The sequence below is a fragment of the Thalia democratica genome, chromosome 1, assembly GCF_965202585.1.
Source record: "Thalia democratica chromosome 1, ktThaDemo2.hap1.1, whole genome shotgun sequence".
Lineage (NCBI taxonomy): Eukaryota > Metazoa > Chordata > Thaliacea > Salpida > Salpidae > Thalia > Thalia democratica.
In genome coordinates, this window is record NC_139165.1 from 65,476,631 (window position 1) to 65,495,217 (window position 18,587).

The window sequence follows — 18,587 nt, forward strand, 5'->3', positions numbered from 1 at the left end:
ACCTTTAAGAACTTAAATATAAAGTTTAAATGTTGTCAGAAAAGTTTAAGTATTGACTTTTTTCAAACTTTAATGTATGAAGCTGTGTAAAAACATTTTAACATACAATGAAAAATCACTGTATTAGAAATGTCACTGCTGATAAAAAACGGCCAAATAGCAAAAATTTCAAAATACACAATTAAATTAAGACCTTTAAGAACTTAAATACAAAGTTTCAATGTTGTCAGAAAAGTATAAGTATTGACTTTTTTAAAATTTAATGTATGAAGCTGAGTATAAACATTTTAACATACAATGAAAAATCACTGTATTAGAAATGTCACTGCTGATAAAAAACGGCCAAATAGCAAAAATTAAAAAATACTAAATTTAAATAATACCTTTAAGAACTTAAATACAAAGTTTCAATGTTGTCAGAAAAGTACAAGTATTGACTTTTATTAATTTAGAATTGAATGTTTTGTTTTAGGTTTTATAGAATATCTAATTATTTTTATATCAAATATCACAAAAACTTCATGCTAGTAAACCTGGGATCCTGGAAAACCCTGGAATTTGAAACATTTTGAAAAGACCTGGAATTTTAAACAATTTTTACATGTTTAGTTAAAAAAATTGATTAGACACAAAAAATCTATCATACAGCTAAAATTTTTTGTAATTATCTATAATTAGTTTTATTAAAAAACACTTTTAAAGTAGCTGTACAGTATGTTTTAAATGTTGTTATACCATTCAACAAGTTTTTTATTTTAAACTTCATATTAAACCAAAAATAGACCAAAAAGGTGTACTTTCAAAAACCTGAAAGAAATTTCTCAAAAATTTGTGGCCACCCTAATAGTAATTAGGTTTGTCTCTAGTTGATACACACATACACCAACTTTAACTTCTAATTTTTTACATTATTTATTTTTATAGAGCACCGTTTAAGTGTGTTAACTTGTTAAATACACAGAAGCATATGTTAGTTTATTAAAGAAAGACTATTTTTTTTTACTGTTAATCAAAAAATAATTCAAGTTTTAATTTTAATAAAAATTTGACTAGGATATTTATACTACTAATAAAATAAGCTTCAATGATAATAATGCAAAAAAAAAAATCTTTGGACCTTTTTATGTCTTTTAAGACTTGGATAAAAATAGACAGTGTTAGAAATTAAAAGTTTTTTTAGTTCAGTAAACTTAATATAACTTGTATATAGTTATTAAATTGTTAGAGGATGAACCATATTTAGCCTAAGATTCAATTCAAGATGAACATTCATGTAATAAATATATTTATTACAAAATTCAAACAGTTACCAAGTTTCACTGCTGAAAGGATCACCAAATTGCAATGAAACTACTTACTGAATTTAGTTAACTGACTGAATTTTGTATTATATATTTTTCAAATTTGTTTATAAAGACTAAAATATTAACAAGTGTATATGTTTCAAAAAAAACTGTTGTGTGTTCTATAATGAATCCATTTTATTTTTGTTGTCTGTAACCAAACATTTAATAAAAAAAAAATTAGCAATATGTTTTAAATGGTAAGTATTGTTTTTATATTATTTTTACTTAAGAGACCAAGTGTTCAACTATAGTTTAAAGTTTTATCTTAAATGTGAAAAATTTAAAGTTTACAATCCAAACAGCTTATACATAGGTCGTATTGGTTTAATACTTTTGCAAGTTTTCATTACTTATATTCCTTAAGCAAAAATTAGAATCATGGGTCAATCATTAAGTGAACCTATTACATCGAAAGCAGTAAATAAAGATGAAAATGACCAAATACAAGTTGCTGCCTGTTCAATGCAAGGGTGGAGAATACGTCAGTTTTTTATTTTTAATTAATTTTTTTTCTGGCAATTTTTCTAATCTTTCTGTGTTAAAAAAAATCAAATTTACGTGTTTTATTTTGGCTGCAATTTATTAGCACTTAAAAGAAATAGATAGAGCTGTTTTATTCATTTAGATATATTTAGTTTAATTAAGTACATAAATTAGTTAAAAAATAAATTTAAACTTTATTTTATTAGTTATTATAAAAATGTCATAGAGTAAACTTACTTACAATTTTAAACAGATCATTTTAAAATTTAAAGTTAAATTTTTCATTTAAGTTATTGACTGTTCTTGTTTGAAAAAGCAAAATTAACTTTTGGTAGTAAACATATATTATATAGATATATTATTGGAAAAAGTTTGCATGTTAAATTAGTAATCAAAATTAAACTATTGTAAATGTACTTTTCAAAACATAGCATTAGTAGTAAGACTTCACAAGTAGTATCCCTTTAATATACATAATATATTAAATTATATTGAGTTTAAAGAAATACAAAAAGGTTTTGTAAATAAAACAGACATGGAAGATGCATGTCAACATAAGCTGTGTTACAATAATGAGAAGGATTGTTCATTATTTGCAGTATTTGATGGGCATGGTGGGGCTGCTACTTCACAGTATGCAAGTAGATACATAGAGTCAATTCTTTCAAAGCAGCTTAACAAAAGTGAATATTTTTCTAAATTTGTATTATTTATAAACAATTAAAATTAAATACAAAAAGTTATTTTTTATTATTTATTTGCTTATTACTTATGATAAATGATCAAAGAAAACATTGGTGTAAGTCTATCAGGCCAAAGCCTGGAATTACATGTCCTGAGAGACAAGCTCAAGTTAAATAAAGGTTTGATCTATCAAACCTTTATGTTAACTTATAACAAATGATTTACTATAATTGTTTAAGTTTAACCATCTGACAGGGTTGCCACACACCTAGGCTAATCAAGCTAGTTTAGTTATTTTTTTCTAAATCTCAGATTTTTTTTATTGACCTTCATTTTTTTTTACAAATTCCTCATGTATTTATTACATATTTTTGTTATATATTGGATGCGGCCCAGGAACACTAGTTTTCAAACTTATGTTAGATATTCTAAGGTTTATTATGAAGAGTAAAAACTAAAACTATATGTGTGGCCTGCAAATATTTTTATTTTAAATCTTTGGTTTGCAGCCACTAAATACCTGCCCACGCCCGATTTAAGTTATTTATTGTTCAGGTTGAAAAGTTCTTTTAGTGATTATGTTTATGATATTGTTATAACTGACCCAATGTTTATAAAAATAGCTATTACACTGTTTTGCAGAAATTTTGTTTATAAACTGCTTAGCTACATTTTGTTAATTTATTTCAACTAGTTCTAACAAAGTAGTTAAAGACTTTTATTAGATTAGTAAAAATAATTTGTACAAATTAAACAGAAGAACAAACTATTCCTGAAGCAATGAAAAGTGCTTTCATGATGTTAGATTGGCAGTTAAAAGAAGATCAAGCAATGTGGGGAGATAATTCAGGATCAACAGCAGTATGTGTGCTAGTGAAAGACAGTACTATTTATTGTGTGAGTTTTGCAAAACTCATTAAATTTTTAAAATATAGTTTTGTTATTTACATTTTTCTTGTTAATTTCAAGGTTTCAAAACATATATAATTTTTTAACCTTAAGATAAACAGTACATTGTCACTTTAATTTAATCAGTTTAAAAATAATAAATTCTTAATATTAAACTTTTGTTAAATGTTGAGAGTTACGTTTTTTGTATACTACCTCTTTTTATTCTGTTTATAGTTATATATTCTGTTTGCCATCACATTAAAAAGTAATTTGAGTAAAAGAGAATGAATTTTTCCAAAGGCAAATGCTGGTGATTCGAGAGCAATAGCAAGTGTCAGAGGTCATCCTCAACTTCTTTCATTTGATCATAAGCCCAATCATTTTAGAGAAAAAGAAAGGATTTTGGATGGAGGCGGCTTTGTGGAAAACAACAGGGTGAATGGCAACCTTGCATTGTCAAGAGCTTTCGGTGACTTTTCATTCAAGAAAAACGTTGATAAGAGAGCTCAAGATCAAATTGTCACTGGTAAATTTATATTATTATTTAGATAATATTATACTTATCAGTTGAATTAGTTTTAAGTCTTTTAAAACACATTTAAAAGCTTAATAAAATAATAAAACAAAAGGGCAATGGGTAATAGTCATTGTGTTATTACAGCATACCCAGATGTAATAGTTAAAGAAATGACGTCAGATCATGAGTTTATTCTACTTGCATCAGATGGAATATGGGATTGCATGTCAAACATTGAAGTGGTTACTTTTGTTAGAGAGAAAATTGCTGATGGCATTGAACCTGAGACGGTAATATAGTTTAATATTAATGAAAAATTGTAAATTTAGTAAAATACTGATTAGGTTTTTGTCTTTGGTAACTTCATATAAGGATTGCACATAATCTGTAGTCTAAATATTCTATTAGGACTTTTATAAATTTATCTACTAAATAAGTTTAAGTGCACTATGAAAATATGTTCATTTTTACAAAGAATAAATTTCGTTAATGTATGAAAGCTTAAAGTATAAATTACAAATCAATTTTTATTTAACATAAAAAATTCAATAATTGAGATAAAGTCAGTTTGTAAAAGTTTCCGATACAAACAATACACTACAATTTTTTATTGTCAATTTTATTTTGAAATTGAAAATTTACTATAAAACATCTTCGTACAATTTATTGAGCTAGATTTCTTAAGTTTTTAGGAAGCATTAATAATATAGTTTGAAAAATTTCTTGTGTTTTTTTTTAATATCAAAAAGTAAAAATTTCAGACAAATCAAACAGAAAAGGTTGGTTTTTTAGAAAAAAATGTAATGCAGATTTAAAAAAAATCCTTAATATTCGAATTTAGTAATATATTTACTTTTAATTTTATAAATTTTCTCAGTGTTAAGTTTATTGAGGTAATTTGAAAAACTATTACAAAACCTAGATGGTAATAATGCTGCTGAAAAAAGTATGTAGGGTAGTTAAAGCTAAAGTTAAGACCTTAATAGATACAAATATTATTTTATATCTCAATTATAAAGAATTTGAGGTAATAATTAGTTCCTATAGAAGTTTAGTAAATTAAAAACGACTCTTCTTAAAAAGATATAATATTAAACTACAAGTTAAAGAAACTTTAAACTGTAGTCAGAAATTTTCAGCTATAATTTAAAACAAACTTCTTTTGATATTTCTTCAACAACGTTTAAATATACAGTTTTGTTCAAATTTTCCTTAGTAAATAAATTACGCCTTTTTCACTCATGGTGTAGTCAATTGAAATTCTACTTACTGGTTAAAAAATACGTATACAAGGGTTACATTTTAGTTGTAAAACTTTTTTTCACTAAATGATGTTAACAGATTTGCAACCAACTGATGGACTACTGCCTGACGGATTCGCCCAACATCGGCATCGGAGCTGACAACATGAGCGTTGTGTTGGCCGTGCTCAAGCAGAACGCGCACAGCTGCCAAAATCCCCGCAACAGCAACCTCATTCCCCCCAACTGCCTCATTGAAAGCTATCCCGAGTTTGTGAAAGGCGGCATCAGTGTTTTGTAATTCGGTTAAATTATTATTTTTTTTTTTCACGATGCATTAACCCAAAGAATTCCATTCGATTTCTTGCTAAAACTAGGCGCATAAGTTTTGTTCCACATCATAGCTGTAAATAACTTTAAATAATTTCCAGACAAGTTAGTTTAATTAAGTGCCTCAAAGATAAGTTCATTTTTTTCAAGAATTTTCTATAGGATAGTTGATTATATCAAACACACCATCTGGGAATATTCATCTAGCCAAAACATTACTTCCAAGTGCTGCATTATATAAGATAACTACACAGCACTATCTTCTATTAAGATGATATTATTTCCACCATAGGATGATTTTTTCTTTATTTATTTCCTCTTTTTTTGGTATCCGGATGACAATAATATTAATAACCATTATCAATAACATACAAAAATATTCTTTAAACTTAATGATAGATGCCATGAAATTAAATAACTTTAATTGTTTTTTAGAGCTGTTTGATATAAGTATGACTTGTGACATCCAGTATAATATGTTCAAAAATTTGAACTCGCAACTTATTAACTTGCATCTGCAACTCAAATTTTTGACTTAAACAATCTTTTATATTTATCTAAGCTCTAAAACCTGTGAATCATTTTTTTTTTCTATTTCTCAGAATTATTTACACAACTAAAATTGCTGACACTTCTGTTTTGATTTGTATATTACATTTATGGCGAAGTTATTAAAATTCAAATTACATAATAGTGCATTTGAAATGATAGAGTTATTATAGCTAGTATTAAAAGCGCATAGCCATTATTTATTTACAAACTGAGTTTAATTCCCGTTAGCTATACTTTTATTTATTATAAGTACTGTGATTTGTAATCAGAAATTTACAAAAGAGATTAGGATATTTATTGTTGAGGTGGCTTTATTTTTTCATATAAATTTAAAGTGCTTACTTTATACTAAAATTGTTGCCTCTTTGAAAAAAATATAAACTAAATGCTTCTGATAATTTGTTGACAAAAACATTTTTTTTCACAATTCGAAAGCAGTTAAGTTATTATGAAAATGCTTTAATCGATTAAACAGGCTATAGTATCAATTAAAATACTACCAGTACACAGACTTGATATTTTTTTTCTTCCAGTATATATAGTTTAAATTTAATTGTTGCTTCTTACAGTCATGCACATTTACAACTAAAGTCGTTAAAAAAACACCCAGTCTAATGTATGCTAATGTTGAAATGTTTACTTTTGTTTGCATAATAATTTATATTGCATTTACTTAAAGTTTTTTAAGCTATAGCAATAAAGAAGCTAATTATTTAATTTGCGTACTCTTCATTACTCAAACGTTAACAAGTCTATTAATTTATATGTGAATATAGTATAGAGTATCAAAATATGCAACGTTTTGTTTTGGTACTATTTTTCTTCAACTAACGATGACATGCTTACTTAATAGTTTTCTATCAAATTTTAGTCATTCCGTGTCAATTTTTTTGGTGTTTGTTTTGAAGTGCTATAAATAAATTGAATATATTAAAAATGTTTTTTTGTTTTTGTTATAAATAGTTTTTATTGAAAGCTACGAAAACCAGCAGACAAGTAGTATATGTTTATAACAATATTGAAAATCCAAAAAAAAAAGGAAAACGAAAACTTCTTGCAAATATGAATCATCAAAATCACATCAAAATGTAAATGAATTTCAAATACTCATATAGAAAATATAAACAATATATACACAACGGTAATATTTCTATAGATATTTTTTAAGTTATTAAAAACCACTTGCATAATAATTTAAAGTTTAATAAAATCTTATAACAACCAACATGTTTATATTAATTTAAGTCTTCTTCTGTATGAGTGTTAGTATAATGTAAGTAAAAGCTGTTTTTAATACTTTCTTTTAGAATAAGAAAAATTTTCTAAAATTAAGATTGAATACTACAGGGTTCGTGCGCGTCAGGCTAAGTCAGGCTAAATCAGTTTTTTTGAAAAAAGTTTAAAAACGTCAGGCTAAATCAGTTTTTTTATTTTAAAGTTTGAGAATCTCAGTTTTTCTCAGTTCAAATGCTTGAAAATTTTTGATTAGAAAAAATTGAGAAATCTTTTTAAGATCAAATTGAAATGTGAATATATTTCTAAACAAAGATTTAGTTATTAAAGACAAAATCAGTCAATATTTGTAAATATAAATGCTTAAGACCTTTTGTTGAATATCTAAAAAGTTTTTAAGAATCTTCATTATTTTGTTTTGAGTAGATTATATACGTCATAATTATGAAACTTCATAAAAAAAAATACAGTTTAACATTACAATTTAGTTCAACAACTTAGCTGTTTGTTTGAATTTGTTTACGTCAGCTATGTTCTTCAGAGCTTAGTTAGTTGCACTGTTTTAATTTCTAATTTAAAGGCACTATACCAAATACTTTTTAGATTAAAACTCTTAGCAGTTATTCATTTGTTTTACTGTTTGTTTAAAGTTATAAGAGATATTCACAACACTAAAACTTAGCTTTAAGATATAAGTACTAAGTTTTGTGGGATTACAAATTTTAGGTATAATTAATTTTTCTTTACAAGAACAAAACATTAAGGTTTTTTTTATTTAAGTGTAAGCTTTTTAAATCCGATACGACGTCAACAATCACTGTATTTATTTAGATTTTAGGATCTATAATTATGTATCACTTTAAGTATTAGTCAAAATACTATAATAAACATTTTTGCTTATTTTAATACTTAATACTCGTGTAAGCGTTTCATTTTAAATTTTAATAAAACACGACAATGCACGGGGTATAAGGGGGTCAAATCACCTTTTTTACAATTTAGTCTTATTTTATTGACTTGTAATTAAGCTATGAGTTGCTTTTTGCAGATTTTTAATGCTCAAAATATTTTTGAGATAAAGCTGGTTGAAGTCAGAGACTACAATAGTAGTAATCAAGTAGTTACCAATACCTAAATTGACTTCTAAAGGGGATTTTACTTACTTTGAAAAAATGTCAGGCTAAATTGTTCTCATTCAGGCTAAATGAAAAAAATTTCGCGCACGAACCCTGATACTAGTCAAAAACTATTTTATGTCATCTTATCATTTGTCGACATGTTTTATAACCCCAAGCTAGTTATATAATAAGTCTGTAAGAAGTAATTTAATGATTACAATACTATTACGGTTAATATGTAGCATAGTTCTAATTTAGGAAACAGCAGCCTTTTATAAATAAGATATATTTTTCTTAAAAATATTTGTTCGAGAGCCACATTTATAGAAAGTTGAGTAAAAAAGAACTATTTTAATTCAAAAATGTATTCAATAAGTCTTCGTAAGTTTTTATTAATATTTAAGTTAAGTAGCTAGTGAGCTTACTGTTTATATAACTGCTTTTCTAAGCACATCTGAAAATTCCTATACTAAGTTTTCCCTTATGCAGATTTGTCTAACAAAATAAAAACCATATTTTTCTGTTTGTCACACCTTTTTGGTGATATTCGTTGATTTAGTGTTTGTTACGACTATTTTTTTATCTTAAAATATAAAAATTGTTTCACGTTAAAAAAGGATTGCCGTCTATATAACTAAAAAAGTAAACTTAATTAAATTTCGAGGTTTCATTAAGTTTACAAAGATAAGCGAGGTTTGTTATATTCTTACTGTCGATTTATATCACATTTCTACCTATTTTAAAGTTGCAAGCTTAAACATTTTTAAGCTATTATTTTCACTGTTGTGTTATCCGACAGTTTTTATTCCGTGTTTGTCTAAACAAATATTTAAACACTAAGTTACTATAGAAGTCATTTATTTTAATCAACCCTGTTGTGGAAAATTATTTGCACAGTTTTGTAGCTATAGAACTATTTTAACTAAGAAAGTAGTTCTATTAACAGCTTGTTAAAGTTTTGCTGGTCATTACACAAACAGTTGTGTTAAAATATTTAAATGTTATTATATTGAAGTTGAGAAATATAACGTAATACCACAGTCTATCTAGTTTTTCTGAAGTTGTTGTACATAGACCGTAGTTTTTAAATGTGCAAGTTAAAAGTATACTCGGTCTTAGATATTTAAAAATTTTAAATGATTGTGTCTTCAACGTTTGAGCTAAAATAAGTTGCGTGTAAAAATGCTCTTAAATAAATACAAAAATAATTTATTTAAAAAACTTGTAAAGCTTTCAACTAACCATAAAAAAAACTGTTTAATTTTATGTCAACATTTCCTAAGGTATATTTACTTTTTTATCGATATTTTTTTGTGTTATGCTATTGAAGTTTTTAGTTACAAAAGTTTACTTATTAAAATAACTATATACAATTGAATGACTATGACGCTTGAACAAAAAACTAAGGTTAGTTATCAGGAACGTACAACATTGTTGCCCCTTTTTAAGTAACATTTTATTGACTGAGTATTTTTGTAAAAAACTGTTTAGAATTTTCGGTTTAAAGTAAACTATCGGATATAAGTTTTATCTAGATTAGTTTATAATAACTTTTTTACACTTTTATACAGTAAGAAATGTTATAGCTATTTTTAAAGATTTCAATATGCATTTATATGATTCACATATAAACTTGAACAGCTTACTATAAACAACTAACAAGTTTCCCTGCTTAACAAGATTTTAGTAATTTTAGCCATTGTAGAGAGCATAAAAAATTAGTTTTAAATAAATTATATAGTAATTATAAAAATTAAAATCTACGGGAGTAAATTGCGTGGTTCTTTTAGTAGCCGGCAGTTTTCGTTAACAGAATAAAGAGTTAAAGATTAAAAACTAATTTTGGTTTTAAAATTATTATTACGTTTAATTCGTTAATTTTTAATTATATGTACAAGGGAAAAAAAATTGTTCACTATAATTTGCTTTTTATAGTAGTTTATTATATAGTTATTTGTCTTAACTAAAAGACATTTCTCATTTTACTGAAATATAAAGAGCTTATTTAAAAAAGTAGTTCTTTATAAAAAATAATGAAGAAAAAACTATGATCCGTGTAAATACTTTTGTTCGAAATGTGGCCTGGCAGATAAAAAGATTGAACAACTTTAGTTTAAAATCTTGAATTTTTGCTTTTTTTCTGCTAAATATAAATATTGTGTCAAATAGTTATGTAAGTGTTCCTAATTTCACTATTTCTTGTTAATTTAAAAAAAAAATTGTGTTTATAATTACATTAAAATTTTTAAATACATTCCAAGCAAAGCTTTGTTTGTTGAAAAAAATGTGTAAAAAGGATTTTATGTCAATAACTTAATAGTTTTATAAAAACGCTACAATCACTAGTTCATTCACAAAAACTATTTAGCTGGAGTTATTTACAAAAATAATAAACACGTATACTGTAAGAATGTGTAAAAGTTAAAATAAAATATGTCTTCTTTAATATTTTGCACACATATTTAAAATTCTAACTTATACAAGGGTTTGCAACGTTTTCTTTCGGCAGGTAAAATGTAAAAAGTTATAGTTTTTAGCAGGCCGGAGCATTTCAATTTCTTTTAATATACAAAGATTACTCAGTTTTTTAACATATTTTGACAAAATACTAGTATGATGTGACCTTTTTATTTTTATTCTACCTAGTGTAAGTTTCAAACATCTTGTTAATTTTGAAACATTGTTTTTTCGTCTTGAGACATACGACATTTTCTTGCTTTTCATTACTAATTCTAAATTATCTAGTGGAATTTTCTTAAATAGGTTTAAATTTACGGGCCAAATTCCACAACTGGTAAGTCGGTAATTTTCACTTAGCCGGCCGGATTTGTTGCCCTCCTCTAACCTAGTAGTAGAACTTTTGTTCTGCAAAATATTCATCAGTATAAAAACATATTATAATCATACTTACTAGGATAATAAGCAGACCTTTTATCAATACAACTATTAAAAAGTATTGATTCAACGAATCCATTAGTTTCACATCCGGCCGGATCCGAGTCATATTTTGAAATTAAAATCCAGCTAGATTTAGACCCAAAACCAAAAAGACATTATCCGGCTGGATCCTAATCCGAACACTAGGATCCAGTAAATCACTTCATTATTATAACTATTAATAATATTATTCATTTTTATTATTTTTATATTTTAGGTATTCAAGCTTGATTAACAGTAACTTTTATTTTCAGTTTTAGACTTATGATACTTTTTCTTTTTTGTTTTCCAATCAATTCATTTGTTTATGTTAAATTAGTTTTTGGTCATTTAGGCTGGATTTTTGGGTGTATTCAAAAAGCAGCAACTAATTTTTATATATCGAAACAAGACTAATAACTACAAGATGTAAACTTATAATTATCAAGTTTTAATTGATGATTTTTTTTTAAATTTAATTTATATTTTTTGGTAAATTCGGTTAGGATTAAGGGTATAGATTTAAAAATAAGTCTTGTTGTGATATATGTAAATTAGTTGCAGGATTTTTATGTTCTTTTATTTTAAGCATCAAATTTTACGTAACATTACTTGACTTCTAAGCAGACTTTTAATAAAAGGAAAAACCTTACGGCTAAAAAAACCAAAACGAAATGTGATACCTAATCAGTAATAAATTAGCATGAAAAAGGTACCGAAATCTTCCTCTAGCTGTTAAAGCAACACATGTAAGTCTGTGGGTTATTATATAGGTATAGCATTATACTTTTGTACAAGATTTGTCGATTTCAAAGAAGAACTTTTAAAAGTTACAAACTACAATCGAAAGAAAGAGTTTTCTTAAAAACCATAAAATTGACAATTTATCTTTAAACAATTACAAAAAAAATTTAAGCCCATCAATGTTCGTATTTTACTACTATCTACTTAGGAAATAGTTTGTTAATATTTTAAAACAAGTTTAACTGTTTTTTGAAAACCACAATGTAAAAATAATACCACCATAATTAAAAAATAGTGTTTAAATAATAATATTCAGAAGTATTAGACTGAAGTGTTAAAAAAAAACGGAACATTTTCTACATAGGAAAGATATCGGGACACATTTTTCGAAGAGTTGCTATTTTTATTGCTATTAATGATCATTTTCATGAATGTATACCATGTTAAATCTAAAAAATTAAGAATTATCTGCAATTTCTATAGGTGAGCTCGAGTTAAGCTTTATAATTTAGAATCAATGCTAATCAAAAAAGAAAAACCGAAGTTAAACACACAAGTAACCGCAAATGGAAAGATAGCTTTATTGACAATACTAACTTATACTCTTTTCAAACTTTAAACTGCTTGCTCTTTTACAAAAGCACCCTCACAAACTGAATACATTTTTCTGAACCCTGACTTATTGGTTTCAAAACGTTTTCATTAGTTTAAACTATCCGCTAATTGGCTTGCTTTTCTCTGCCTCACTTGTATTTATAATAACATTAAACGAAATCAAGAAAAATGTATTCAGTTTGTGTAGGCGCTTTTGCGTCAGTATTTACTGTTTCATTTCTAATTTTTATTTATTTTGTTGTATATTAATTAGCTATGTTTTTGTGCTTAATAAGTATGTTTTTTAATAACGTATTTTGTATAGGTTAGATTAGTAAAAGAAATCAATCTAAAAGTATATTTTTATTAACTAGGGGATATAATTAGTAGATAGGTTAAATTATAAAAATAGTTTATGTTTTTAATATTAAATGACAGCCTTAGATTTGAGTTATCTCAACTTGAGATTCTCAAGTCTTCGGTTTGTTAAATTACTAACTTGTATAATTTATGTCCTAATAAATTTTAATTTCGATATCATTTTGAACAGTTTTAAATTCCATTCAATTTTTAACTATAATTGAGTATAATTCAAAAAGCTTAGAGTGATCTACCGGATTCATAAAACTAGTATCCAGCCGGGCCCAACTCCGAATCTTGTTTTGAAACTAGGATTAGGCCGGATCTTGATCCGAATCTTATTTCTAAATTAGGATCCGGCGGATACGGATCCGAATCCGAGTACTACAATTTGGTGATCACTACTAAAAAGTTATTTATATCACAACTAGTCTAGTTAATTGACAAACACATTAAACATACATAAAATGCACAACTTTTGTATCCTACTCTAATTGTTTTTTACTAGACATGTTTATAATTTTTTTGAATTGAAAACACAAGTGAAAATTTAAAGTCAAGTCTCTACAAACTTTTTAATCAGGAACTAATCTATATAGTTTCGATAGACTTGATACTTGTTCAAATAACTTCCAAAAATGTTTTTAATTTATTTTAAATACAAAAATATTTGAGTTTTATTGTTTAAACTTTTCTAAATCAAGTATCTAAATTCGTTACATTAGCATGTTATTAAAGTCTGTACTTCTAACCAAATAATGTAATTACTTCCTACTTTGAAAACAATAAAAACTAAATGTTAAAAGTCTTATCACAAACTAAAGCTAGCCGTCGTTTATTAAACTATTTGGTATACAGTTTAAGCAAAGTATATTATAAAAACAAACATTTTTGAAACTTGTAACATTTTTTAATTCTAAAACTTTGAAAGCTTGTAATATACTTATTAAAGTTTTTAACTAGTATTGATAAAAAAAAACTTTATATTTTATTTTTTATTCTAAGTAGTATTTCAAAAAAAACTACTAGTGTAATATAAAAATACATATATAACGTACAAACACAACACAGTGCTTACCTAAATTTAGAGTTGAAAAAAACTTTAAGATTAGCTTATAAGAAAACTAGATTAAGTATTTATAAATGCAGATGCTTTTACATTCAGTAAAATCAATCAAGATGTCAAAATCAATTTAAAAAAAAGGTAAGTACTAAGTAGTATTTTGGTGTAATAACCGGTAGAAATCTTTACCGATTTGAATATGTACAAATTGCAAAACTAAATTATTGAAGAAAATTGATCGAAATTAAGCTTACAGCTTTTAAATTCAAGATGTTTTTAAGTACAGAGGTAAATAATAAATATTAGTAAAACTAATAACTTTATATAATTATTTTAGTGGTTTTAACTTAAAAACTAAATAAAAAGTTTAAAAACAAAATAAATAAAACTAAAATTTACAAAAACTAACATTTAACATTTATAAAAATTACTAGTTTAAATATGTAGTCAAAGTAATTTTATTAAAATAGTATTTATTAATGTGAAAATATTTTTAAATTAGTAACCAGTAGTCAGTACTATACTTTTTAGTTTATTTATAATAAATGTGTAGAGTTTGATGTGTTTCCTGAGTCTCTTAAATATGCTGAGGTAGTGCTAATTTATAAAAACGGTAAAAATAAAATGTTAATAATTATAGACCAATTTCTATTTTATCTCCTTTTTCTAAAACTTTCAAATCATTTTCAATTTTCGAGTGTGAGAGAGACTGGGTAGTTATTTTCTGTCAAACGTTCACTAGATTGTAAACAATATGGTTAAAAAAAAATAGCACGATTGAGTTAGCAGTAAATCAGATTATTGGAGAGTTTATTAAGGATGTTGAAAAAATTGTAAACTGAACTGTGTTTTTGGTTCTTGAAAACGCTTTTAATACAGTTAAAAATAAAACTCTAATATCAAAGCTTAAGGGTGCTCAATGTTAAATTTACTTGAAAATTACTTAAAAGATAAAATCCAGTCTACTGTGATAAATAATATTGTTTTATGAGCGTAAAATAATTTACGTTAGAATGCTCAAGGTTCTTGTTTTGATCTATCGTTGTTTCTTGTGTAGATAAAGGATATGACTATAGCTTATTGTTTTTAAATTGAGGTTGTTTGCAGATGATGCTTACTTGAGTTACCATCGTTGTGATTCTGACCATGTGAATGCTGTTATAGAAATTTAGGAAAACTGATGAATTAGCTGTGTAAAAATAAATTGTGTACTAGTTATTCAAAAAAAAAGCTTTCACAACTCATTAGAACTAAAAAATCAAAGAACCCAGTTTTAAGGTGAGCATTTTTTTGTGATTGAGCAGAGTGAAAATATTAGATATCTAAGTGTCGTATTAGACGACAAGCTAAATTGGAAGGCACATCAAAATTGGCTTAAATCTAATTTTTCGAGAAGTTGTTTGATGATTTCAAAATTGATGTAATATTTAGGTACAAGTACTTTAAAAATTTTGCATTATAGTTTGGTCTTACTGCATATTAAGTGTTGTATATGTGCTTGTTGTGTTGCTGTTAGTTACAATTTAAAGTTATCAATTGTTGGTATGCAAAAAATAATTGTAAGAAGTGTTTTTTGTGTGCCTGCACAAACTACTTGTTTCTGAAAACTGGTATTAAGAAATTTAACGAGGTGTTTAAAATTCAAACTTATAAGTTGATGCTTAGAGAAGATTTTAGGTCGACCGACCACAATTGCTTTCCTACAATTAGTATGCTTTATACACACAATAACAGACGTTCAAAAAATAACAACTTTATGATTAAAAGACCTAGAACAGGGCTTGCTCTAAACTGCTATAGGTACTTGGGTATTAAATTATGGAATAGTGCTTCATCTAAAATGTTTAAAAATGGTGAGTTTAAATACAGCTACAAAAAATTTTGTTTAGCTGTTTTACTTAGTAAATAATGAATGCTTTAAATTTATGTTGCGTGTGAATACCGCCTAGTTGTTTTTGGTATTTGTTATATAATTATTTTAATTTATAATACTTACCTATGTTTGGTTAGTTTTATTTGGTTCATACGGAAAACTATTTTTTTAGGTAATTTGTAGGTAGTATGCATACGTGTGATTTTCTGTTTTCTATATTATTTATTTATTTTTATTTATATGTTTTTCAGAACTTGATTAAATTTTATTTTTTTTTCACTTGTTGTAGATTATATTTTAATTTAACTGTATAAAATGCAGAAAGTCTAATTTAGTTAAATAAGTTTCAAACTTTTATTAATGTTATAGGAGTAAAATAGCTAGACAGTCTATCAACGTTCATTTATTATACTATTAGTTTATTGTGCTTTGTTAACAACTGACTGTGGGTTCCCTCTGATGGCAGTGATCTCATGTTTGTTGGCTTTTTGTTGTTGAGATTTAAGTTTCGTGATTGTTCTGAAATGGCGTGTCAAGAAGGTTTTTTTTTGTTTAAAAGATAGTTTTTGTTATATCTTTTTGATTAACTAAAAGATAACTAAAAATTAGGTAGGTAAAATTAAATATGATGTAACACATTAACTTTTGCCCATTAAAGGTTATCGTTGCAAAAGGTAGAGTATGAGACTGATTTTTTTACATAAAAAAGCCGTAATATTTGAGTTTTTTTGGAACTTAACTTTTTTATAACTTAATTTCGTAGAATTTTCAAATAGTTTTGAAAAAACAAGTTTTTTTTTTGTTTAAAGTAGTTATTAATAAGTAAAACATATACTAATTTGAATTTAAAACAAATAGTATGACTAGATAACCGAAAGGTTTTTTCGTACACCAAGTCCTTGGACCAAACTTTTTCAGCGATTTATTTTGTCGTTCAAAATATGTTAGTATATAACTAATTAAATTATAGTTATAAAACTTACTAAACATACTAAAGTATCTTTTTAAAACGTGTTGTAGTGCATTAATAAATATAAGAATTGAAATGCTTAAGTGTTTACAGATCGATAAATTTCAAAATGTCATAAAAACAAAGTTTTTAATCGTTTAAATTGTAATCATTAAGTGTTTTTTGAAAAAACGAAGGTCTTTTGTTCGTTCTATTAAAAAAAAACAAGTTTAAATTAATTTTTAACTAAATAAACACTTATATTAGTTTTAGTTTATTTTTTATGAAAAATATCAAATGTGGACAATTTTAGATTAACTGTTTGTATTTATAGCTTAAAGAGTAAAACACTGTAGATACGATTAAAAATATAGTCTTAGACAGGAAAACTAACAGTTTAAACTCAAGCTATTATCATTTGAAAACCACAAAATTAAATACAATTGTTTTTCTTTCATAAAAATTAAAAAACAAAGTTAAATGTATAACAATCAAGAAGCTGCAGTATTAACGAAATTAATATTTAATGTCTGAAAAAGCTATTTTCCAAATAAATTTCAAACAATTTTTAAGTGTTTATTCATACTTTGACATATGTATAGTCTAGAATGAATAAAACTTCTTAAGTAGTTTATTAAACAGTAACTTTTAAATCTTTTTTTTTTTTACTCACATGAATAACAAAACAACAAAAACTTTAATTTTAACTATTGCTAGTTCTATAAAAGTTTAAATAGCGTTTTGCTTTACTTCGACAAACTTTCCAAATACAAATGAGAAATGAATACATCAACAATCATTCTTTAGTCTAAATAATTTGTCAAACTCAAATTTTATCTTCTACAATCAAAACATAAACCAGGTTGTTTTTTAATAATCTAAACATTTTTAACTAAGTATGAAGTAAACATTTTGTTGTTATTTTACGAAAATCATTATAGTGAAAATGTAATATTTATTCATTTCAACAAAAAATTTTTTTAAATCGGTCACATTCAAAATTTATTTTATTAAAAAAGCTTAAACTCTTTATTGTAGAAAATTAATAAAAATCAATTAATAAAATCTACTGATTACTGTGGTTTACTACAAACTTGAGATCCTTATTTTTATGAAAGCTGTATTTGTACACATGAGTTTTACTGTCTTGGTTAATTATATTTTGCCATGAAACGTTAAGAATGAACGTGAAATATTCTACCATAAAGTTTTAAAATTTTGATACTTTGAAGCTCTAACTGGAGTTACAAACTAAAGCGAATAGGGTTGTTTAGAAAACATCATAACCTTTAATCATAAATAACATTAAGTTTAATGTTCTGAATAACCTTTACTTTAAATGTGACTTAAATAAAAAATTTTTTAATGATTCATTGTTAATACTTTGATTCTTTTCTTAAAACGTCTTTTACAGTTAAACTATTTCTAAACAATAAACAAAAAAAAATTGAAATAGGTTTTAGTTTAATTCTACAACTTAAAGTATTGTAGCAAATCTGTTGTAGTATATTTTAAATTATTGCTCTCAGAAAAAATTACTATACATAGATACATACTTCTTTAAGTTAATTCTATTATTACTTTATTCTTATTATTTTTTACAGGTTATTAAAATTTAACAACTAAGTTCTTTTAAATGAAGATAATCATTAAAAACTTTTGTGTAAATTTAAAATAAAATTTTATAGTTTTC

General features: G+C 25.3%; 1 protein-coding gene across 1 annotated transcript; it reads left to right on the forward strand.

The window, feature by feature from the left end:
- The first annotated feature begins 1,654 nt into the window (after positions 1-1,654).
- LOC145828534 (putative protein phosphatase 2C T23F11.1) lies at positions 1,655-6,913 on the forward strand. The gene is made up of 6 exons (XM_082936293.1): positions 1,655-1,827; positions 2,363-2,512; positions 3,271-3,410; positions 3,705-3,930; positions 4,066-4,211; positions 5,263-6,913. Exons 1-6 carry the CDS (start codon positions 1,725-1,727, stop codon positions 5,461-5,463), a joined length of 966 nt encoding a protein of 321 aa, XP_082792419.1. The 5' UTR covers positions 1,655-1,724; the 3' UTR covers positions 5,464-6,913.
- Positions 6,914-18,587: the final 11,674 nt, after the last annotated feature.